The 25099-nt window shown below is 32.9% G+C and overlaps 1 protein-coding gene across 1 annotated transcript; it reads right to left on the reverse strand.

Moving 5' to 3' along the window:
- Positions 1–2948: 2948 nt before the first annotated feature.
- Positions 2949–17918, reverse strand: LOC132048200 (phospholipase A1-IIbeta-like). The gene is made up of 3 exons (XM_059439111.1): positions 17333–17918; positions 4339–4530; positions 2949–3822 (listed from the first exon to the last, which is right to left on the reverse strand). The coding sequence occupies exons 1-3, from the start codon at positions 17723–17725 to the stop codon at positions 3223–3225; spliced, it is 1185 nt and encodes a 394-aa protein (XP_059295094.1). The 5' UTR covers positions 17726–17918; the 3' UTR covers positions 2949–3222.
- Positions 17919–25099: the final 7181 nt, after the last annotated feature.

The raw sequence follows: 25099 nt of genomic DNA on the forward strand, positions 1-25099 counted from the left end.
AAGTAGTAGGAACTTATCTTATTCTATTTAAGTTAGAAAATCTCGTCTATTTAAATATATACTCCTTTCACTATGTTTTTGTTTTTGTAAATCATTATATTAATTTTTATAAAGATGAACACTTAACATTCTATCTATCGCTTTGTGCACATATTTTTTACGTCCAACTGTGAGCATTACCATCTATAATTTCATATGTTTCAACGAGTTAAATATTTGTTGTTAACAAAGCAAGAACTTAGCTTTTAGGTTCGGACAATATTCAACTATGTTAAATTTAGAATTAGATGACCACATGTAAGTACAATTTATCATTTTAACATAAATTTTATAACTTAAAAGTGCACAAATATCTGCATCAACTATCTTTAAATAAACTATTTATGCCGCTCGTAATAGCTTTGGTTCATTTATGCCATCGCTGCTATTAAAATGGCTCATCCATGCCATTTTTCATTAATGCTTATTTTATAATAAACATACGACATGGCTCTAATAGAGGTAAGTCCACAATGCTTAATTAAACAAGCCCAATTTTAAATCCCAAATTGATAAAAAATCTAACACATACAACCGACCCATCCACAACCATAATCTTATTTCCCCCATCTGTAACATTGTAGTTTTACACTATTACTTGATACGTTTTGGTAACTAATGTTTGTAATTAGTGAAAATGCAGTAAATAATATACAACTTACATTAACTTGAGCACTTTCTTGGAATTTGACTTGACTACACATTTTTGTCATTGCACATATATCCAAGTAATAAGCATATTGATTTGGGATTTAAAAAATTGATTTAATTAAATGACGTGCACTTCTAATTGGAGGTCACATGTCATACATGTAAAACCGGTGTTAATGAAAAATGACATGAATGAGTCATTTTGGTAACGGCGATGGCATGGATGAGCCATTTTGGTAACGGCGATGACATAAATGAATCAAATTATTGACGAGTGGCATAAATGAGCTATTTCCGATAGTTCGATGACATATTTGAGCCTTTTCCCTTTTTTTAATAATAACTCTACCCCCGTATGTTGCTTTTCTTTAAAATATCGTAAGTTTATTCTTTAGATTATTAATGTGTGGCATTATGCAACGATAAAAGCGATACAATCTATCCAAACAATGTTTCATCAAAATAATATAGCACAACACAATACGATATATTATGAAATTGTGTGTAACAACCATCCAAAACAAGCATGACTGTCATAAGATGAAAACAAAGAAAGTACTGTAGTAGGTATTTCTTTTTAAAAAAGGTCAACTACGTCGAGTCTTAAAATGTTTAAATGAGGTTAAGGCTTGACATCATCTTTAACAGTTTAACTTTAAAGGGAGAATACTCGTAAACGACAAAAGCTGTCCAATAAAGGCTTAATTTGTTATACAATAGCTTTAAAAAAAATTGTTATACAATCCTTCTAATATGTCATTTGAATTACTGAATCACGAATTGATAATAATTTTTCAATTTAATAATTAAATTTTAGAAAAATCTTAAGTAATATAATCATAAATATTGCCAGCTGATTGCTTTTTCAATCATACAAACAAAAAACTAACGTGTATGAACTATATTAGATTGCAAAATATTACTCTAGCATTTGCAAGTTGCAACTTGCAACTATAGTTGAAATTGCCCATCTTCACATTTAAATTATATGTTTTGAAATATCAAAAACAAGAAAAAAGTCAAGATGAATATTTGAAAAAAATAATGAACCGATTAGTATGGCATACGCCTAAAACTAGTTAATTTGAATGCGCAAGGTAATCAATCCTTCAGTACACTTTGTAAAGTCCAATCACAGGTATTACTGAGCGAGTCAGTGCTCCTTGTTTGTATCCATATCGCAGGTTTGACCAATAATTATGAGAAAGATATTTGAGTTAGTCAGTCTTGTTATTCGCAATACATACATCAAGCAAATATTTTTTGAATAAAAAATATAATCATTTATATTTGTGTAGTTGTTCTCATTTTAAAGAACTCTTTATTTAGTTAAATCCTCTTTGTGGTGGCACCGGGTCTTAGTGTTGATCCCAACCTACCTTATATATATATATGCGATTTTTTCACTGATGTTGAATTGCGTCCTAATGCGTTTAGGGTGCATAAATATAAGTTAAAGATACACATCAATTAGCCTTACAGAAATATTAGAAATATGTGTACATTCTCATTCTAATGAACTATTGATTAAGTTGCAATCAGATATTTTGCAGCTTCCAGGTTTGAGGTCTTCGCTTTTCTGATTTTGAAAGAAGGAAAGTGGAGTGTATCCATTATCCTTAATTTTTCATTACAGTGATTACCCTCCCTTCACAGCAACATTCAAGAGGCAAAGCATTATGCATCTCTCTTGGTTTTACATATTAGATCTTAATTTATTGACTGGGGCTCCTTAACCCACCATATTTAACACTACTATGATATTTTTTTATCATATTGTGCATCAATACATTAACAGTTTGTTTGGATGGTTCTTACACGTAATTTCATAATGTATTGTATTGTATTGTATTGTTGTATGTGATATATTGTTTTGATGAAACAACGTCTGGATAGATTGCATCATTTTCATTGATATATAATGCCACACATCAATAAGCTGAAGAATAAACTTACAATATTATAAAAAAAAGTAGGATATACGGCGTAGAGTTATTATTAAAAAAATTAAAAAAAAGGTAGGATAAAGGATAAAAACAGGATTATAAAATAATAAACAATTAAAGTCAAAATGAGGAAAAAAAAAAGGTAACAATGCAACCACACCAAACTAGTCATTTCGTAAAATAGAACTTTTCGTTGTTACGTAACTATGGATTTAATAATACAATATAATAAACTTAAAGTAGTAATCAAAACACATATTGTATTTAAAATAACAACATGATACAATAAAATAGGTAACAACCATCCAAACAAGCCGTAAGATCCATTATATCTCTCTCACAATAATTAAAAAAAAAAAAAAAGCATCACAGAAATTGACACATAAATTAAAATATAACATCTGTTTCAGCTTCATCGCCTTAGGGACCAGAAAGGACAACCTTATTTCCAGCTTTAGGCGTACAGCTATTCCTTATCCTGTATTATTAAGGGAACCATATTATACGTATGGTGCTCTTTTTCAAGCTGGCGAAAGAGCCCTTTATTCACACATTACATGAAATAAAATAAATAAAATCATAGTTCTCATAAGTCATAATCCTCGCCATCCATAAGAAGCCAAGTTCCATCTTTTTGCTGAACCATTGCTTTGTTCTTCTCGATCCACCAAGCCCCAGGGACAAGATATTCATCTTTTAGAATGTCCCATACCCTGTTGACAAGTGCGAGATCGCGATGCACCTCTAGTTTAAAATCTCCTGATCCTTGGGTACCATCAATTCCGTGCAAGTAACCCTCCAAATTATGCTGTGTGTGGGGGTCCAAAGGATGATGCTTCAAATAGGTGGATTTTGTGGTGTCAATCATTATTACCTTCCCAACGTCGAAATAGCCAATGGCCGGATATGCCGGAACAATATCGAATACGTTATGAATTCTCAAGATGTGAAGGTGTTCCAGTTTGGAAACTGCATTCTGAAAAAGAAGTTCCCCAACTTTAGGACTTGCGAATACAAAAGCTGTCACTGGGAACTCTTTGCCACTGCTTGACTTGTTTATACCATTGTAAGCTATGTCAACTGCATTTAGTGTTGCAAGTGATGCACCTAGGCTATGCCCAGTCACAGTTATGCTGACCTCTTCATGCTTATATTCCTCAACCAATCTTTTCACTTCTTCAAGGACCTGAAATATGCGTAAATTTTTTACAAGAAATTATAAATTCTAAATGCAATCTAATAAAGAAAAAGAGGAACATCATATAACAGAATGAAGAAAAAGTTAGCAGTTTGTTATTTCGAGAATTAGAAAAAAATATTACGGATGAAATAGTAAAAAAAAATTGGTCAAAAAAAATCAAAAATTACGGATGAATAAATTATGACTTTTTGCTTAATTTGACTTAAAAAAACTTGGTCAAAAAACTACAAATCAGTTTTACCAGCTTATAAGCCTAGACAAGCACCCTCTAAATATGTGATGATTATACACCAATCTAAGAAAAACATAAAATCATCTTCTGATGTAATAAATTATGCAGCATTTTTTATGTTTATCAAACTCGTAAATAAGTCAAAAAGTACTTACAAATCAGTTTTACCAGCTTATAAGCCTAGACAAGCACCCTCTAAATATGTGATGATTATACACTTCAACAATCAAAACTAAGAAAAACATGCAAGTAAGCAAATTCATATGTACCTGGTCTCTGGCACTAGTTTGATTAAACCTTGATTTTGGATCTTCTGATGTATAAATGTTGTAGAAGCCATGATGCAGCAAAGGTGTGAAATGAAGCCATGATGAACCAAATATTTTTGTTCCTTTGACAAGTGCAAATTCAAGATCATCCACCCACTCCAGTGTCTGAATTGTTCCTCTCCAAGCAATTACAATCACTACTAAAAACAAGCTATTTACCTACACGGGTTACCGAGGGACAAATTTGATGTCACTAATATTTCGGAAAAGTCAAATATTTTAATTTTTAATTTTTTTAAAGATACCGAGGGACAGGACTCGGTAAATTATTTGACTTTTTTAAAGTCAACATTTAATTGACTATACCGAGGGACTCTATCGGTACATAATAAAAAACAAATTAAAATTTTTCGAGAGAGACCCTCGGTAATATAAATATAAATATTTTGAATTTCTTTTTTTCCGTACCGAGGACACCATCGTATGTTAATAAAAAATAAATGAAAATTAAATAAAATGTACCGAGGAGTCTCTCGATAGAGTAGATATAATTATTTTGAGTTTTCTTTTTGAAATTACCGAGGGATGTCTCTTGGTAAATTAAATATGTAAAATTGATTATTTAATAAATAATTATTTTATATTTTTTAAATAAAAAATAGCGATGGTGTCAATTGGTAAGTCCCTCGGCAATTGTTTAAAGTTTTTTTTTTTCTTTTTCAGTTATATTACATTTCTAGACTTATCATAAGAAAATTAACTAGTACCACTTATTTATTGTACCGAGTAAAAGTGTATAGTGATAGCACTCTAAAGAATGTTATAAGTGATAAGTTTAAAAAGTGATAGTATAAATAGAAGTGTTCTTAGTGGCATCCTTAATAAAAGTTAATGATTGTTTAGCTTATAAATTGACAATGGTTAAAGTGTGTTGTATTAGAAGTATTGTTTAGTAATGTTAGTGATTGATAAGTCTATTATATAATAATTCTAGTAAGTAGAAGTATATTAGTGGTATTCTTAAGTAATACTGATTGATTAACTTATAAATCGATAATTACACTAAGTAGTCTATAGTGCATGAGTGGTATTTTTAAGAAATATCATTGATTGATTAGCCTATACGTCAATAATTACAAAGACGTGAAATTGTATTTGTGATATTAATCTATTATGTTACAACTACTTAATGTGTCCGAATGATTATTAAAGATCTGTAACAAAGTCTTAATATCATTAAAATGTCGATTAAAAAAATTATACAAAGATGGCAGCTCATCGTTTCCTCTATTTAATTATCGCTACCATTACGACATCTCCCATCATTATCAATTATTGTCACTGCCTACCATTATTAACTGTCACTACTCACAACCACTGCCATTATCAATTACTATAATCAACGTACAATGCCACTAGTCACTATTTACAATCATCACCACCAACCACCATTTTTACAACACACCATCGCTCATGACTACCCGCAATCACCACAATCAAATACCACTATATATCGTCTATCACCGTCATCCTTCACCACTATGTATCGTCAATCACCGTCGCCATTTACCAACATTATTAGCTATCACTATCAATCACCACCACCAACTACTACCAGCATTCATTACCACTAGCTACTACCTACAATACCACCATTAGCCGACACCATCTTCGTTGACACCTACAAGACCACCTCTAGTATTGCCACCACACCAGCCTTCATATAATATTTTAAAAAATATTTTATTGATAACATATTAGATTCATTTTGTATTGTATTAAATTTCATACTAATTTTTTTTAAAATAAAGACATATTTTACACATTCAGATATCGTAAAGCAAACTGTCTTAACTCTTAATAATGTAGTATTCAGACCTTAACACAATATCTTAGTATTCATATGTGTATTTAGATTCAGACATATAATTCTTAATGCATATCTTAAATATTAAGATATGCGTTTAGATTTTGACGTCTTAATTTTCATATAAACAAATGAGGCCTTAGTTATTTTGAGAAAACAATATTATGAAAAAAATTGTATAAGTTTAGTCATTCTTGATTTGTTTGGAGATAATTTGGTTTGACATTCCCAAACAAAATTTTATTTTCACTCTTTTATAATAAATTCATCTTTTATTAAAACAATCTCAATTTTGTCTTCACAAATATATAATATATCTTTTGTTAAGTTAAAATTTTATTCAACTGGTGATTCGATCTAAAATAGGCTAATTTGAGTTATCAATTTGTTTAAAGTAAATTGTTTTGCAAGTTTTCTACAAAATTTGATGGTTATTATCTAAATTTAATATTTTTATTTACTTATTATCTCAAAGATTATAAATAGTTTAATACCCCTCCGTTTCAATTTATGTGAACTTATTTTTTTATTAGTCCATGCTAAAAAGAATGATCTCGTTGTATAATTAGAAACAATTTACCTTTATGCAATGATTTATAGCCACATAAAATATATGTGACTCATTTAACATCACAAGTTTAAAGCTTTCTCTATTTTTTAAAATTTCATATAAAATCAAATGGTTCACATAAATTGAAACGGAGAGAGTATATACATTCCATTACCCATCCCTATTTGTGTTAAAAAAAAAATTAAAAAACTAAAGCTAGAATAAAAGAAACTTAGGCGCTAGAACTGAAAAAAGTTGGGGGAAAAAAACAACAGCGGGAACTTAGGCGCCATTTATTTTAGCTAAAAGAAAAATAGAGCACTTTTAACCTAATCATTCCATTTCCCCAAACAAACATTCGGAGGCAAAATTCATTCACAGGACTACAGAGAATGAGGACTACGTAGAATCATTTGTGCTGCTCTCTTCTCAACGGCGCCACTTCAATCACAGGCAAAATTCTCAATGGCGCCACTTCAATCACGAACAGAGGAAAGCTAAGAGACATGAATTAGTTTGAGAATACAGGCGTAAGATACCCAATTTGTGGAATTGGAAGCAACACCGAACACAAAGCAAAAAAATTGACTTTGCAATTTCAAAGTGGAGACAAAGTTACGGTTTTTTCTATATTCTTGAAGAGGTAAGGTTTATTATTTGAAGTCATTAATTACGCAATTATTTTGAAGGAATTTGAAGTATTCTTTTTAAAATTTGTCATCTTTCTAGATTTTAATAGGAAATATCTTGATTTCATATGTTGCTTAAATGGGTTGGATTGAATTTTTTATGTGCAAAGATATAATTTTCAAACATTTTAGGCTTATGCTAAATGAATTCCGTGGTTGGGGTTTGTGTTAGGAGGAAATGGATTCACACCATTTACTAAAAGTTTCCCTTAAAAAGTGACAAAAAAAAAATATATATGCTTCAAGGAAAGTAGACCACCCCTCCATGGAAGAAGAAATGTTCAACGGAAAATTCGACGGAGGGGGACTTTCAAAGTTGTGTTAAGTAAAATATTAAACATGTCATATATACTTTTAGTTGTGTTTAGTAAAAGTGTTTGTTTTTAGTTGTGTTTAAGAAAAGTAACGCCGTCACTTAATGTCAATAAAGACTTTTTTATATATATATATATATATATATATATATATATATATATATATTTTTATTTTTTATTTTTTACTTTTCAAGGTAAATATTTTAGTTATGCCTTAACTAAAAAGTATGCCCCAAAGACATAACTAAAAGTACCCATAATGCAACAAAAGTTTTCCTTAAGGCATAACTTAAACTTTGCCTTATAAGGTCACGAGTATTTTTACTTCATTACTTGTCTTCTGTAGTGGACAAAGATCCCGGTGTACAATGTCTCATTTGAACAAAATGCTACATTTATGCACACCAATTGTACCTCCCTTAGTTACAAATTAGGAAATTTCCACCCGAGACAAAGGACACAAGGCCCCTTTCTTGTAGTTTATCCTTGTAATTTCCTCCAGTTGTAACTAAAGAAGCAAAGAAACATCAGCATGTGTGTGCAGGTGATGCATCACACACTCTAGGAGCTTTGTCCATCTCTCACTTCAAAGAACAAGTATGTTGTTTTTAGCTATCCTTAATGAAAAGTAGAGGTTTTCATTACCTTTCCACATAATCTCAATAAATTTAAAACCTCGTGTCCTCTTTCATCTAGTGGATCATTCTTGCATTTCTTCTCTTGAATTAGCATCGACAGCATCATTTATAGAATTCTTGAGATGCTCATGAATTTCTTTAAAGCCGCAACAAATGGACTTGTTGTTTTCCCGATGTTTTATGAGACAAAGTGATCGCTCCTCCGAATGTAGTTACACATCATGTATGGCAACCTGGTGGAGTTGTGTCCACCTTTGTTGTTTTGGGGTATCCATCTAGGAGGAAATTGGTAATTGTTTTAAAATTGTTGTTTTGCTAGTTTTATCCTTCTAGGTTCGCAAATGCAATCTCAAATAATACAAAAACTTTATAGTGGTGCCTTCGCGACGTGGGGTGAAGTGCCGTGTCATACGTTAAGAAAGGATCCTTAATGAGTTTATGGTATGTATTTGGTAGAGTTGATAAAGAAAAATCACAAGAAAAGGGAAATCTTTCATGTTTAAATAGGAGGACCGAGTTTTCCAAACTAGACACTACTTCTATGTAAACATTAACATTGCTTATTAGAAAAGAGCCCAGAATCGTCAGAGACTTGAACTTAGCAACAAGCATTAAGAGTTTGTCAGAGATTCTAATTTGTCGTGCTATCGACAAAGACTATCGGATTCGTGTTCAATGAGAATTACAATCGAACTTGGGAAAATAGAAAATGAACGTATCAAAGTTCCGTGATTTTCATAGTGTTATCTACTATCAAAACCAGATCAATGGATTGTCAGATGATCTTTAATACTTAAACGGGAGATAATACGATATTTCATCGTCTAATTTTGTGTTCTTAGTGTAAACTTCCGGACATCCGTTTCTCCGATGTTTGTTACATATTTGTTTTAGAAAAAGTGTACGTGGAACTCATTTGTCGTCGAGGATAATGTTATTAGAAGTAATTTTACAAAGACACGAGTTCTCAATTTGTCAAACATTTTTTCCGAAGCTTCGGAAAAAAGGTCAAAACCCGGGCCGGCTTGGGGACAGACGGGAGGAGCTTAATCAATATCGGCCTACGCTTTTTTTTTTTTTTTTCAAAAGAAGAGCGTCAACAAAGGCGGCTCGAAAGTGAAGAAGGGTGGCTCATTGCACACTTGTGGTTAAATGTCCACGGGACAATCTATGAGGAAATTGGTAATTGTTTAACCATTTGGATGGTAGCAAATACAATTACAAATAATGACAAAAAACATTAACTTTGTTTATTTCATTTGCAGCAAGTTACTCTTGGTAGACCACCCAATCGTCATGAGGTATGGAAGAAGACACATACGAAATTGTAAGACGGAAAAGAAGTTTAGTTCGAGCCATCTCGGCAAAGAGGATACCTATGTAAGCTCTAAACTTATGTGAAATATATTTGACTAGTAATATTGTTTTTATGGTATTGGTAAGACATAAGACACCGATCACTTAAATACCGCAAATAAAACATTTAATGCTTATTCATGAACTATAAAATGTGTTTCATTATGAATTATTATGGATTGTCAATGTCAATTCCTATGTAAGTTAAGAAAAGCACTTAATGCCTGATATCATCGACAAAGCTTAGTCTTTGTCAAATACACTAAAATATTCAAGTAATGTAAAATATGGTAGAGCTTTTATATATATGTATTTTTTTGGAAGTATAGTTTAGTTTAGAAAGATAGTTATATAAGCATTTTATGTCTCATTTGTTAGTAGCAACAGTTTTTGTTTTCCACTTTGGTTTATTCTATGGACACAAAATGGAGATGTAACGACCCATTTGGTCGTTTAGCACTTTTAGGCATAATATTCCTAAAACACCCTTTTCGTGGTCAAATCTTGCTGTCTATAGTCTGCGATAACGGGTGATTCGGTTATTTAATTGACGAGTTTTAGTCCTCATTTGACATGCGAGGACGAATGTTCTAAAGGAGGGGAGAATGTCACACTCCATAATAATCCTTGCTACTTGTATTAAAACAAGAAAGAATGAGTTAAGAAGGTTCAAGGAAAGTTAATCGAGTTAGTAAGAATATCGTTATAAATATGGTTGTCTTAAGTATCTCGAGGTGACTTCGGTAACCTAAAGGATTTGAAATCGCGTTATGAGTATGTATATGAGGTAATGTGAGTGACCTTTTAAAGTATTTGAGATTATTAGTAATGATATAGAAGATGGACAAAAGATAGGAATATACTTTTTCGATTGGAGTTTCGTCGAAGCTTTGTGAGTTCTACTTATGGTTATTGTGATTCTACGGACCCTTCGAGACATGTATATGAATTGTTATGGATGTAAATGACTGTGTATATGTATGTATAAGAGGTTACATGAGGTTGGAAGAGGATTAGAAGTTAAACGAAATGAATCGGAACAATTTTAGTAAAATCTCGGACCCGATTTTAGCCTATATTGTAGGAGGCATATCTCCTAGTATATGAAGAGTTTTAAGGTGTTTCAAAAGCCTAAAATTAAGTTCATCGAGTCTAGTTTGCAACGCAACAAACAGCTCGTCAAAATGATATCGGGGTAAGGAGATATGGATGATTCAAGTCGGGCTGAGTATTAAGACTATCTCAAGATACAAAGTAGAGACTTTAACTTCCGATTTCGTTTGAAGTCACAATTTATCTACAAATTTTGTTTGGTATAGAAGCATTAATGGAAATTAGAAACTACTTAATCGTGGTGTTAAGTTAAAATTAGTGGCAACAATGAGCCAATATGAACATTAACATGCCATGTCCAAAAGATGACTCAAAGTCATCTTAAATAAGACTACTATGGAAGACATACAAATATGCAATTAAATGTTGATTCATCCACTACATTTTCAACATATTGTGGACAATTAAATTTGGAAGAAACACACAAGTTACATTCGGCCATAGGGCTGAAAATTTTGAGGAGAAAAAGTTGAAGCATACAATTGAATATTTGAGCATCCACTACTTTATGAAAGTATACATTGTTTTAGGAGGACATAACATGGTGGAGGGATCATTTTACATTAAATATTGCTCATCCATCTTGGCATGATTACAATGGACAAAGGGTGGTGTATGAATCATTCACCACACATACAATTGTCTTGTAAACAATTGAAAAGAAAGAAGAAAGGAGAAACAAGAAGGTGAGGTTGGCCAAAAGTTGTAGAAAACAAATTAGAAAATTTAAAGTGTAAAGTTAATGGAATGAATCATGCCATAAGTGGAGCATGTGACCAACTTGTAGGCATCAAAGTTGAACCAAATAATGACTAAGGAATCAGCCATTACATTCATTTCAACTTCACAACAAAGAAAGAAAACCTAGAGAGGGAAAGAGGAAGCTTTCGGCCAAGGGGCTGATTTTTGAGCCCTTTGAGTCTTGATCCAAAAATTATTTTCCAAGGTGTTTCAACCCTTTAGAAGGTCCCTAAAACGTGAAGATAGTCTTTGGAGCAACAAGAACCATTTCCATCTCAAGTCACCAACTCTAGCCAAGTAGAGAAGTCAAGTTGTCAAGGTAAGATCTAACTTTCTTTTCATGTATTAAGGGTGATGTAGATGTGTGAATATAAGTTGTATGCATGAAATAAGGTGTGTTGATGTTGGAACATGATGGTAGTTATGGGGTTATATGTGTTGATGTTGAAGTATGGTTGTAACTTGACGAACATGAATCGCATGCATAAAATCATGAAAGTTGGTGTTGGAATGTTAGTTGTCGTAGGGACTGTTTTGGTGGAATTAATGGACTGATTTTCTTTAATAAATATGGTTGTTACTATCATAGATCTCATGGTAAAAAGAATGAAAAGAATTGGAAGGTTAAAGGTGAAGTTATGTTAGTATGAAAATGGTTGAATCTATGATTTTATGTGAGCGATGTTGAAGCATGGTGTAGCCGTGTGTGGACTGTTTTGTGAAGAAGTTAGTGAACTGTTTTTTACTTGATATTTTGATTGTTATTATCATGAATTTTATGATGGAAATGAAGGTGTTTAATGGTTGGAGTTGAAACTAAAGTCATTTGTGAGTTGTTTTAAGGATTATAAAAATGACGATATAGCGTAGTTGCGTATGAATTGATGTTGTACTTGTCGTGTGGATAGCTGGTCATAACTTACTAAAATTATATGAAAAGAAGACATGAAATGATGTATAAAAATCGCATGTGGTTGGCTTAGTATGTTCGTGAACGTTTGCAAGAATTCCGAACATTATTATGTTGTCGGTTAGGAGATAACTGTTTTGGACATGTTGTGGTAGTGGACTGTTTTGGACTTGTGTTTTCATTAAGTTGGAAAGAATAATTATAAGTTAAGAGTATACATCATATTGTATGTTGGATGGGCTGTTATAAGTTGTTACATGCAAACGTTAAGGCTACAAACTAATAAAAGTAACTTGAGAATGTCGAAGCCGTATGTGAATCGTTATTGCATGTTATGAATGTGGGCTGTTTAGAATATTGTGTGGGCTGTCCGGATTGGTATTGAACACATAATTATTGATGTTGTATTGGTAGTATGTGGTTGGTTTAGATACAAGAGAAAACATCGCCTAAACATCTAGAAAGGAGTTACTAACGTTAGAATACGTTTGAATCTCCCTGTAGCTTAACCATAGTTGTTGGCGTCTTAATATAGGTTGAAGTATTATTGGGTAGCGTACACATATTGTGTGACGAATAAGCACTAAAGACCTTGTCCGATCGGAAGCACTTCAGAAGGAAAAGCTTTGGCATGGGAGTTCGTGACACCTGTTCGGCATTGAGGTAGGTTACGGTTTACCTTATGGTGAGACTTTGATTAGCGAAGCGTATGTTTAGATGATATTGTTGAGAATGCATATAAACCTGCGGGTATCAAGTTGGGTTAGATATTTTCTTAGGTTGGACCTTGTTGTATGATTTGGGGGCTACACATCCCGTTGTGTTGTTGACTTATCTTGATCTATTTTTTTTTTTGTGCTCGTTGCCACTTGAGACATTGAGTATCGTGACTAATGATATATCATGGCTATGATATTGCGGTGTTTTACTTGATTGATATGGAGATGAGAATGGTGATTCCATTGTGGCTTTTTTGTGTGCCTTATCCAATTCACGATATTACTTGTATTCCATGTGTCCTCGGCCTTTCGGATTGAATTGGTTTTTAACATTACATTCATCATACTCATATGCATTTCCATGATACATTGATATATGCATGGTTATGGCACTAATGATGATATGTGAGAGAGTGTAGCCTCCGAGGTCTTTGCCGAGAGAGGGTAAGAAGAGAGATAGTGTTTGTTGCCCGAGGTTTCTTGCCGGGAACGATGGAGTGTCCGATGCCCGAGGTCTTTGCCGGGATCGTGAGAGTGTGCTCGTGATCCGAGGTTATATTCCGGAGCGAGTGGTACATGGACTTCGCGGGTCCCCCATGGGTCATGATCGCCGAGACGTGGAGTTAAGCTCCGTCGGGACATGTTGTTAAAGCATCGCATATGCATTGCATTCATCCTACATACATTATTGCATTGCATTATATCTTGGTTCCCGTTGATTGTTGTGATACTACGTGATTCTTCGATTCGGATTGATTATACTAAGACTTGGCACAATTGAGGTTTAGATGCTATAACATAAAAGATGACTTGTTTCGTGGATATGGATTCATATTGACTTGTACTTGTTGGTTTATATGTTTTCTTGCTTGTTGCCTTTATATACGTTATCTAGTCTTAGTCGGCCTATGATACCTACGAGCCTAGTGTTGTGCTCATACTACTCTTGCTACACTCCTTCCGGGAGTGTAGAGTTATTTCGTGTGATGTTAAGTGAGTCTCACGACCGTTTCGAGGCATTCGTCAAAGACGTTTGGGTGAGCTATTGCAATGAGTCTCTCCTTAGATTTCTGTTGTTCTCTATCCTTAAACGATAGTCGTATCCGGAGTTTTACGTTATCTATTCAAATTGTAAACTTCTTAGAAGCTCTTGTATGAGTCTAGACCAGATTTTGGGAATTTCTTATAATAAAAGTATTTATTCCGCATGTTGTATCAAATTAAGGTAGTTATCTGAAGGGTTCGCCCACCAGGGAGGGTTAGTGTGGGTGCCCGCATGATCCATGATTTGGGTCGTGACAGGAGATCACTGGATTCAGGGTTATAAAATCAGAACTTCCTTAGAAGTCTGATATATTAGCAGTTAGACACAAGGCAATTTGAGTATTTTTACTGATATCTGTCTACTTTTTTTTTTTGCTTAGTAAAGTAGGTGGAATTTCAACTATTGATAGCACTTTTTACATAGACAAAATGATATTAAGCTGAAATCATAGCTCTAGGAGCTTTGAATCCAGCAGGAAGACAAGTAATGAAGTAAACTGTGACCTTATAAGGCAAAGTTTAAGTTATGCCTTAAGGAAAACTTTCGCATTATGGGCATACTTTTAGTTATGTCTTTGGGGCATACTTTTTAGTTAAGGCATAACTAAAAGTTTACCTTGAAAAGTAAAAAATAAAAAAAAAAAAAAAAATATATATATATATATATATATATATATATATATATATATATATAAGGCAAAGTCTGCCCCCTTCGGCAGACTTTTACTTAAACACAACTAAAAGTCTGCCCCCTCCGGCAGACTTTTACTTAAACACAACTAAAAGTCTGCCCCCTCCGTACTTTTATAACACAACTAAAAGTCTGCCCCTCCTCGCGACTTTTAGTTGAACATAACTAAAAGTCTGCCGGAGGGGGCAGACTTTCCCTTGAAGCATATATATATATTTTTTTAACTTTTTAAGGGAAACTTTTAGTAATGCCTTAGCTAAAAGTGTGTCCCATAAAACATAACTAAAAGTATGCCCCATAAGGCATAAGTTTTCCTTAAGGTATAACTAAAAGTTTGCCTTATAAGGCAAAATTTAATAGGCAAACTTTTATGCCGGACCCGGCATAACTTTGTGAAGGAATTATCAAAGTTATGCCGGACCCGGCATACTTATGCCAAGTCTGCCCATAAGGCATAAGTATGCCAGGTCCGGCATAACTTTGGTAATTCCTTCACAAGTGTATGCCGTTGGGGGCATAGCGAAATTTAACTCTGCCTTCGTTAATTTTTTTTAAATTTTTTTTGCGTGTGGGTTCGAACCTCGGGAACCTATGGGTTTTAGCCGAACGGCAAAATTTAAAGATTTCAAATATGAGGGCAAAATTTAAAGACCACCCCAAACGAAGGGCAATTCGCGAATTGCCCGTTTAATTCAAAAGCATGGCCCAAGAGTATAAAAACATAATATAAATTGTAATGTTTTCATAAAAAAATTAAAATACATACACATATATATACAAATTTAATTTTTAACATAATATATAAAGTCGGTTTGGTTCGGTTTTTTTTCGGTTTTTTAAGACTTGAAACCAAAACCAAACCAAATATAGTCGGTTTTTAAATTTAAAAACCAAACCAAATCAAACCAAATAAATGTCGGTTTTTTTTCCGGTTCGGTTTGGTTATCGGTTTGGTTCGGTTTTTCGGTTTTTCGTGTTCAGCCCTAACCCCAAATATGAAGCCTATCTGTTGTGTATATTTTTCCCTGTATTGCAATGTAAAGTATAAAGATCCATTTTGGCATACTGTTTATTTATATACTAAAGTTTAATTTTTATGTAGAATCGGTATATTCAAGCGATGGAGGAGCTCACTAGGAGTCGATCGACCGATGATCAAGGCAATACAATCATGCCATCGGAGGAACAAACTATCTCCGTTGGTTGGACGTGGTCGGCGGCGTTACGAAGGGAAGAGCATACGGCCTTTGCTCCGAGAAGAACTTTCACCGCCTCCACCGTGGATTGCAAGGTATAGGAAGTTCGCCACCGTGTCAAATGAGCGACTTGAGGAGATGCGACACGAACTTCGGGAACTTGCTAGGAATTATGAGGAGGAACGTAAGAAAAGGTTGGAGGAGGAGCGACGTAGGATAAATCTTGAGTCAGATGTCAAAGAACTCAAGAATCAGGTGTGTAACCTCATCAAGTTGCCTCGCTCTCCGCCCCCGAGCCCCGATCATGATGATGGTGAGGATGTAGAGGATGAGGAGGATCAGGAGCATGGAGAGGTCGAAATGGAGTATTAGGTGTCCGTTGTTATTTTTGTTCTAACTTATGTTATTTTGGATTGTTTGAAGTCTAGTGGGATGGTATATGTTTGGATAACATTGAAGTTGGTTGGATTCGTACGTTTTTTGTTGGCTTAATTTTAATGTTTGAATTATTTTGATGTGTTTTTATTATTGTTTTGATGGTGTTGTTGGATGCGTTTCGATTCTTATTGAATCAGCTATTGAGATGTTTTTTATAACAAAGGTGCTACGGTGAAAAATAGGCAATGCTTGCCAAAATATTACCGTAAATATTGAGGGACTTACCGATACGAGTCCCTCGGTAACATGTGTAATTGTAAATCTCGTATTTTCAGGTGGACCGAGGGACGTCCCTCATTATTTTTCAACTATCAAAGTGCTTTTCATTTAGCTTACCGATGGACATTCCTCGGTAAAATGAAAAATCTAATTGTGAAATATTTATATTTATCGAGGGTTGTCCCTCGGTGTATTTAAAAATTTAATTTGATTAAAATTAATATACCGATTCTTGTCCCTCAAGAATGATATATCAATATTATATATATTTTTTAAGTATCGAGAGTCGTCCCTCGGTATATTTAATTTTGCTTCAATATGATGGAAGGGAAGTACCGAGGGATGTGTGAGGGTCTCCATCGGTATTTGCCGAGAGTGTCCCTCGGTATTATTTACCAACGGTCAAATTCCCTACGAGCCTAGTACCGATGGTGTCCCTCGGTAAATCCTGTTTATCGATGGACGTCCCTCGGTAAATTCCCTAGGTAAATCAGGATTTTTTAGTAGTGAATATCCCTCCTTCCTAGTGAAACTTTGCCCTCATCAGTAGCAACAGCAATGTACCCCATAAAATTCGATTCCTTACTCCATGCTTCCCTTGACAATGATTTCACAAGAAAAGCACTAGGAAGTGGAATGGATGAGGTAGCATAGAAGTATTTGGTTACTTTATACTTGAGCGGGTCAAGTCCAGCTCTAGAAAGAAGATTTTCCATCGAGTATCTGCTAGCTCCTGCATTCTTAGATTTTGGATCCGAAATGAAGGTGTCATAAGTTACATGAGCCAATTCTCCATATTGGATGATGTATCTACGGAGATCAACATCCAATGGATCGTCTAATAGCCCATCCCAATTGTTTTTCCCACTAAGTTCCTCCCATTTCTCAGCCATGTTAGCCATTCTTTTCTTTTATGCCTTTTTGCTCTCTTTATCTCTTTGTTTTTTCTTTGGTATGTTCTTATCAATTAGACCATGTATTTATAGTGAAGCAAAATCATCTCTTGGGTTTTCTAATGCATGAAACATGCTTTCAGTGCCCATTAATTGAAATGACCAAGCAAAAGTGCTAATAATTACTTCATCTCCATATTTAAAATTCACTCACATTTTTTAAAGTTTGTTAGTTTTGGATTCTAACAAACACAACATACGGGGTTTTTAATAAATTATTTATACACTGATTTTGGGACGGAGGGAGTAAATGCTTAAATATGACGTGATCCTACTTAGCTCATCGTTTGTTGTCATCAATATGAAACACTAAATTAAAGTTGAAAGTCTACGCTAATTTTAAATGTATTACAGAATGGTTCCACGCACATGTACTATTATTTAAAAAGCTGAAATCATTAAGTATTTTTTTTCCCAACGAGATGCGCAGTACGTGAATTATAAAATTGTTGATCAAGTTTGGTTACAACTAGGGGTGTTCACGGTTTGGTGAAAAATCGAACCAAATCGGTTAAAAAAACCTATATTTACTTTTGCTTGGTTTTGAATTTTAAAAATTGACAATATTTGGTTTCGTTTATGTTCTATTAAAAAATCGGAAAAATAACTTAACCAAGTCGATAAATTATATATACAAATTGTATAACTATTTATATATATGATATTAGTTTTTCATAAATAATTATAAATATTTTATACCTTTTAATCATTATTTTGGTTTTAGTCTACTTATTTCTGCAATGTGAAAGCACATTTCTTAAAAAACCCCAACATAGTTGAAATACGAAGAAATTGCATCGTTTGCCCTTCAAACGGGCTGGTTATTAATTTTTTTCCGGACAAAATCGAACATATATCTAGTGAGCATAAGTTTTTAAGAGCGCGGAGCATGACTTGTGAGATATTATGATAAGAAAATATAAACTTATATCGCGTGAAAAAGTTATTTGCCTTGAGAAGCAAAAATTAGAGACCAACACAAATAGGGACAAAAGTGCAAATCTTAGTGGAAAAATGGAGGAACTAACTTTATTATTTATGATTTGTATAGTTTTTTTGGCACTCAGCTATTTGTACACACTTAACTGCATCTTATGTGTATATGAGCAACAATTGAGGATTATGATCTTATTATTTCGACTGATAAATTACTCTCTTAATACTATATTCTCCTTATCTCAAATTTTACATTAGCTCTTATATTATCATTTTCTATGTTGTGTTATGGTCTCCAACATCTACATTAATTTATGGTACCATCTCCAACATTCACTACTAAAACAATAGCAAAAATCGACCTCTGGAGGTTGGTGTTATTGATGGGTAAAAAAATTGACCTCCGGAGGTCGGTTATTAAATTAAACAATTTTAAAATGCACGTCCGGGAATAGACTATTGGTGCTTGTTATTAGTTTAATACTTTGATTTTTTTATTTATACTCTTCAAATTCATTTTTTTTCCAAGAAAAAAAAACGACCTTTTAAGAAAAATTCTTTTTTTGCAAAGACTGACCTCCGAAGGTCGGAATTTTGCGAAGAAAATTATTAAAAAACAAAACCAACCTCCAGAGGCCGATTTTTAAAAATATCTTTGTTAATTTTTTTTTTTTTTTTAAAAAAAAAAAAAAAAAAGGATCTCCGGAGTTCGGTTTACACTTTTTCATTTTTTGCGCTAATAAAATAGACCTCCGGAGGTCGATTTTTTCCTACTTCTTGTGGAGGTCGGTTTTTGAGATTGATTTTACGCGTTTTTTTAGTAGTGACTCTTCTTCAAACATGAGGTGGCGAATAGTTTTGAGTTTGCAAACTATCGTCGAGTATGCCAAGAAAGTTACTGTTCGATGAGTAATCGCTAAAAAATGAACGATCAGAATATGGTAGTCGGAACAGTACAACTAAAGTAGTGTCACCTTAAATAAAAATGTTCATTTTCTATGGACGCCACTGTGGGTTTGCTTATTTGAAGTAGTTGTCTCATGTCAGTTTTGTTGTTTTACTATTATCAATTTATCATTTAGCTAGTTATAAATCGAAAAATCGAACCAAATCGACAAGAATCAAACCGGTGATTTTTATTTTATTTGGTTTGGTTTTAGAAATTTAAAAACCGACTAAATTGATTCGGTTTTGATATTAATCCAAAACCGACCCAAATCGAATCATGAATGCCCCGGATTACCGACTTACCGCGCCTTTATATATCTGCTTCAAGCTTCATCATTATTGAAGAATTACTAAGAACTTATGTCTTGTCACCAAGAATCTCTCCATGCCTTATTTTAGATATTAAATATATACTTTGCTGCAAGTTTTTTTTTATTAAGGCAAAAATATCTCATGGGATTAGCTTCCATCTTCTATAAGGGATAACAAATAACTCACTGATTTAGTATAAATGATGAGATAAAATATTCCGGGACGAATTAATATCTATAAACCAATTAATACGAGATAATTGCATTTTGTTTCGGAATTGTTATCTTTATCCCGCATCTTTATTCGGCGTACCAAACGAACCGTTATATATCTAAGAGTATTCTTGGTGCGTTTCAAGTTAGACACTGGCATATAAGATGAAACAAAGAAAGTAGTGGTTTTTTCTTTTTTAAAAAGGTCAACTAGTCGAATCTTAAAATGTTTAAATAAGGTTATAGTATCATCTTAACTTCACTATACATGATATAGAGAAGACAGAAAATGCACGAATAATGTTCTATCAAATTATATCTATTGTCCATGTCTTTGCACGTATCTATAAAGCTTTATAAATATATGTCGTTGTGCTTGGAAATAATTGTGTTAATAGACTTTGATAATTGTTGGAAAAAAATAAGGTGACCGTGATAGTTGAAGTCGTTTAATTTAATCATCAGAGTTTCCAATATCTACTAATTCTCTTGCGAATTTATCGTGTATATGTCAATCAAATACTGAAGTTAATCAAGAAGCATTTGAAAAAATAGATATATACTTAAAGTCGTTTACTTCAAATATTTTCAAATTCCCTAATCCATCTAAATTGAGAAAACTACTGCTGATTATTTTTACAGATCAAGATCTGTTTCATCAGCCCTTGCAATTTGGAGATTCAATTAGATGAAACATTTATTGTTTGGTACTGTAAACGACAAAAGTTTGTCAACTCCTTTCTTGAACTACTACTAAGATTTTTGCTTTAATCTTCTCTTTTTATTTTCAGGTAGGAAATTATTATTTCTTAAAAACGATCTCTAGTTCTTGCTGGCCGACAGTATTTTGTCTCAAATTTTCTAAGCTAAAACAAGGTCTTCATCCTTGCTGTTTCTCTTTATTATTGAATATTTCTCCTTCATTGAAATTCTTCTCTCTTTCTAAAGGCTTGATGAGTTCTTCAATTCCATTATTAATTTTATAGCATCTACTCTGTCACTATGCATAAAATATTTTTTGCTCAAATTTGACTTTCAAATGTCAACTCTAAAGTATCTGGTTGCATCACTTCTATGTCGTAAGGTGTTTGACGTAGCCACATCACACGTGTAATTGCAATAATTGTTTCCTTCATGATTTCCTGGTGATAGTTTTATGGTCATTTATAATGTTAATTTTTTTTAAGTTATATGATCATTTTCAACAAGAAATCGATAAAATATAATAGATGAGATTGGTAAATAAAACGTAATATTGCAAATCCTTGTAGTAATTTTATTGTAAATTTACTTGGTTCATAAGAAATCATTTCCTCACAGTTTTCTTCATTGTCCGTCACATTAAAGCTCAATAAAATTATATTGAACTTAAACCAACTCCATGATCAACCATGGAGGATCTTGAAAGAAGAAGAAAAGCTATTTACGATATTGAGAGAGAGAAGAAGAGAATGAAAGGAGAGAAGAAATGTGTATTCAATAATTGAAAGTGTTAATCAATACAAGAACTAGATGTGACCGAACCAGGCATTGTATGCAAATTGAACAAATCACTCTAATGGTTTGAAGCAAGCTAGTAGACAATGGTATGTCAAGTTGACAGAAGCCTGGGCATCCAGAGGGTACACCATTCATTGCATGACTATTCACTACTCTACCACAGAAAACCGGACCATTGGTAGTGTTTGTAGCTATTTATGTGGATGATGTGATGCTTACCGGAACCGATGACCGAAAATCACAAATTTGAAGCACTACTTGCATGACAGGTTCAAAATCAAAATCTTGGAACACTGAACTATTTCTTGGGAATGGAGATATTGCAGATAGATGATGGAGTCATTATCTCTCAAAGAAAGTTTGTCCTAGACTTATTAAAGAAGTATGATTGTTTCAATTTACAGAACTGACCCTTACTTATTCTTCACCTATTGCCAGAGGCGGTTCTAGGAATTGAAGGCGACGGGTGTCACAATTTTCTTTAATGTACATCTTGTTAGGAACGTGTATTTGGGCCGGATCCATCTCTTTTTGAGTTTATTTAGGTCAACTTAATAGGTCGTTTTTCATTTGCAAATATGAAAATTATATGTCAAAAATTAAGAAAGGAACATAATTAGAATCTTAAACAAGGAATCGCACCCATTAACAATTGAAGTAAAATCAACATTTTCACCAAGGAACTTACATCTTTTATGTATATTAAAAACTCGAACTTGCATAGTAAAATAACATTTTCAATAAGGGAATTACACCAATCAAAATAAGAAAAACTCTTTAATAGGTAAATTACACCCCATAAGTAAATGTAGAATTAGATAACTACAAGTTCTCAAAAATAAATCATAAATTTCATGTTTTTTCTAAGCAATGCTTACGAAATTTCCATCACAATTTAAGTAGTAAAGTGATTTAAATTGAATTTAACAATTATAGAAAAGCACGAATTTTTATAATGCACTCCCTGCGTCCATTTTTATTTATCCACTATACTAAAATAGATGTCTACTTTTACATGTAAGTTGTATAGTTTTAAAACTCAAGACATATTTACCATTTTTACCTATTTTACCCTTATTATTAAGTACTCAAATTCATTTCTCATTTTATTTATTGCTTATTAAGAGTGTCCCAAGTCAAATATAGACAAATAAACATGGATGGAGGGATTAATCAACAAAAGAAATTATAAAAAGATTGACTTTTGATCTCAACCCAAAATTCTCATTGAGACCCAAGTTTTTCGATTTAAATACTCACAGATTTGAGATTAAGAAAAATGCTTAATTTAAGAGATTTTGAAGTTTCTATTTTGTGTCTTCTCCCTAGTGATAACAGATAAAATAATAGACAATATAAATAATAAAAAGATAAATAGAAAATTGGGAGAGTCGAAAAGGGAAATGACCGGTACAAATGAACTAAAAAGCACAAAGGAAAACGGAAGTCAAAAAATGTTCAAGATTCAAACTTGTGTCTCCCAGCCATGGCACCTTTGTCTAATTTGCGACTGGAGGTGGCAGGATCAAATATTTAATCTATTTTAAACAAATTGCAACATATGTATATAAAAAATTTATCAATCTAGGGGGTGCCATACCACCCCCACCCTAAAGGGTGGATCCGCCCCTACCTATTGCAGTGTATTGTGATAGTCATTTAGCTATACATTAGCAAGGAATCCAGTTTTTCATGAGAGGACAAAGCATATAGAAGTTGACTGCCACTTTGTCAGAGACAAGCTCCAAGAAGGTCTTATTTCACTGCACCATGTTGCCACTACTGATCAACATGCTTATGGACTCACAAAAGCTCTCACTAGTTTGAAAAACTCAACTGTGATGAGCAAGTTGGCTGAGAGTAGGGGTGTTCACGGTTTGGTTAAAAACCGATCCAAACCGAAAACCAAAATCAAACCGATTGAATAAACCGATATTTACCTAGGTTAGGTTTGGTTTGGTTTTGAATTTTTAAAAACTGATAATATTTGGTTTGGTTTTGGTTTTACTAAAAGCAAACTGAACCGAATCGAACCGACAAATTTTATACATAATTTTTATAATTATATATACAATATATTAATTTTTATAAATACTTTTAAATAATTTATATAATTTTTAAGCAAAAGTTTATTTTATCTCTAATAGGCTAATGAACTTTATACCTTAAGCCGATTTTAAAAAAGAAATCCATGAATTCAAACTCATTTATTCAAAGAAACAACTATATGAGTTTTACCTAGATTTACTTTTTGTATTTCTTATAAACTTTATTCACCTAATTTAAATCATAAATCCTAAGACATTTTCTCCATAATGCAAGAAACTATAGCTACCACAATAAAAGGGTAATAATGGATTATAAGTTGAAAAAGGATAGAAAATTCTCTCCTAATTATAGGGAAAAAAACATGAAAAAGAGAAATACCGTTAATTTTCTTAGAAACCGAAAAACCGATCCAAACCAACTACAACCAAACCGATGGATATGTATTATATTTGGTTTGATTTGGTTTTAATAATTTTAAAACCGACTAGATTGGTTTGGTTTTGGTTTTAATCCAAAACCGACCCAAACCGACTCATGAACACCCTTACCTGTGAGAACCTCACCTCCAACTTGGGGGGATATTGAGATTTAATGTATTTATACATTACCTTCATTAGTTAAATTAGATCCAAGTCAGCAAAGTAGTTAGCTTATTAGTTTGTTAGGTGGTTGGTTAGATATTGAGAGTTTAGGAATGTATTTGGATACATGTACTTGTATATCTTTGATCAATGCAATAGAAGATGAGCATTTCATTTACTCGTTTCTCTTCCTTGGATTCTCTCCACTGCTCCGACCACCATTAATGGTGTAACTAAGGTTCTTCACCATTGTTCTTCATTCTTTCAATCTTAATAAGATCTTAATTTATCGACTGGGGCTCCTCAACCCACCATATTTAACACTACTATGATATTTGTTTTATCATATTTTGCATCAATACATTGACAGTTCGTTTGGATGGTTGTTACACGTAATTCATAATATATTGTATTGTACTAAGTTTTTTTGATGAAATAATGTTTGGCTAGATTTTATTGTTGTCCGTCGTTACATATATCAACAATCTAAAGAATAAATTTACAATATTTAAAAAAAAACGAGGACACGGGGTAGAATTAATTATTATAAGAAAAATGTAGGATCAAGAATAAAAACAGGATTATAAAATAGGAAGCAAAGTCAAAAAGAGAAAAAAAAAATTGTAATAACATCATGACCACACCAAATCGTTCTTTACATAAAATAAATCAATACCTTGAAAAATTCAGCCAACAATCATGGGACTTAACGATCCGATATAATAAAATTAAAGTAACAATCAAAATAAATATTATATTAAAATAACAACGCGATACAACAACGA

Source organism: Lycium ferocissimum, chromosome 2, assembly GCF_029784015.1.
Source record: "Lycium ferocissimum isolate CSIRO_LF1 chromosome 2, AGI_CSIRO_Lferr_CH_V1, whole genome shotgun sequence".
In the NCBI taxonomy this organism is placed as follows: domain Eukaryota; kingdom Viridiplantae; phylum Streptophyta; class Magnoliopsida; order Solanales; family Solanaceae; genus Lycium; species Lycium ferocissimum.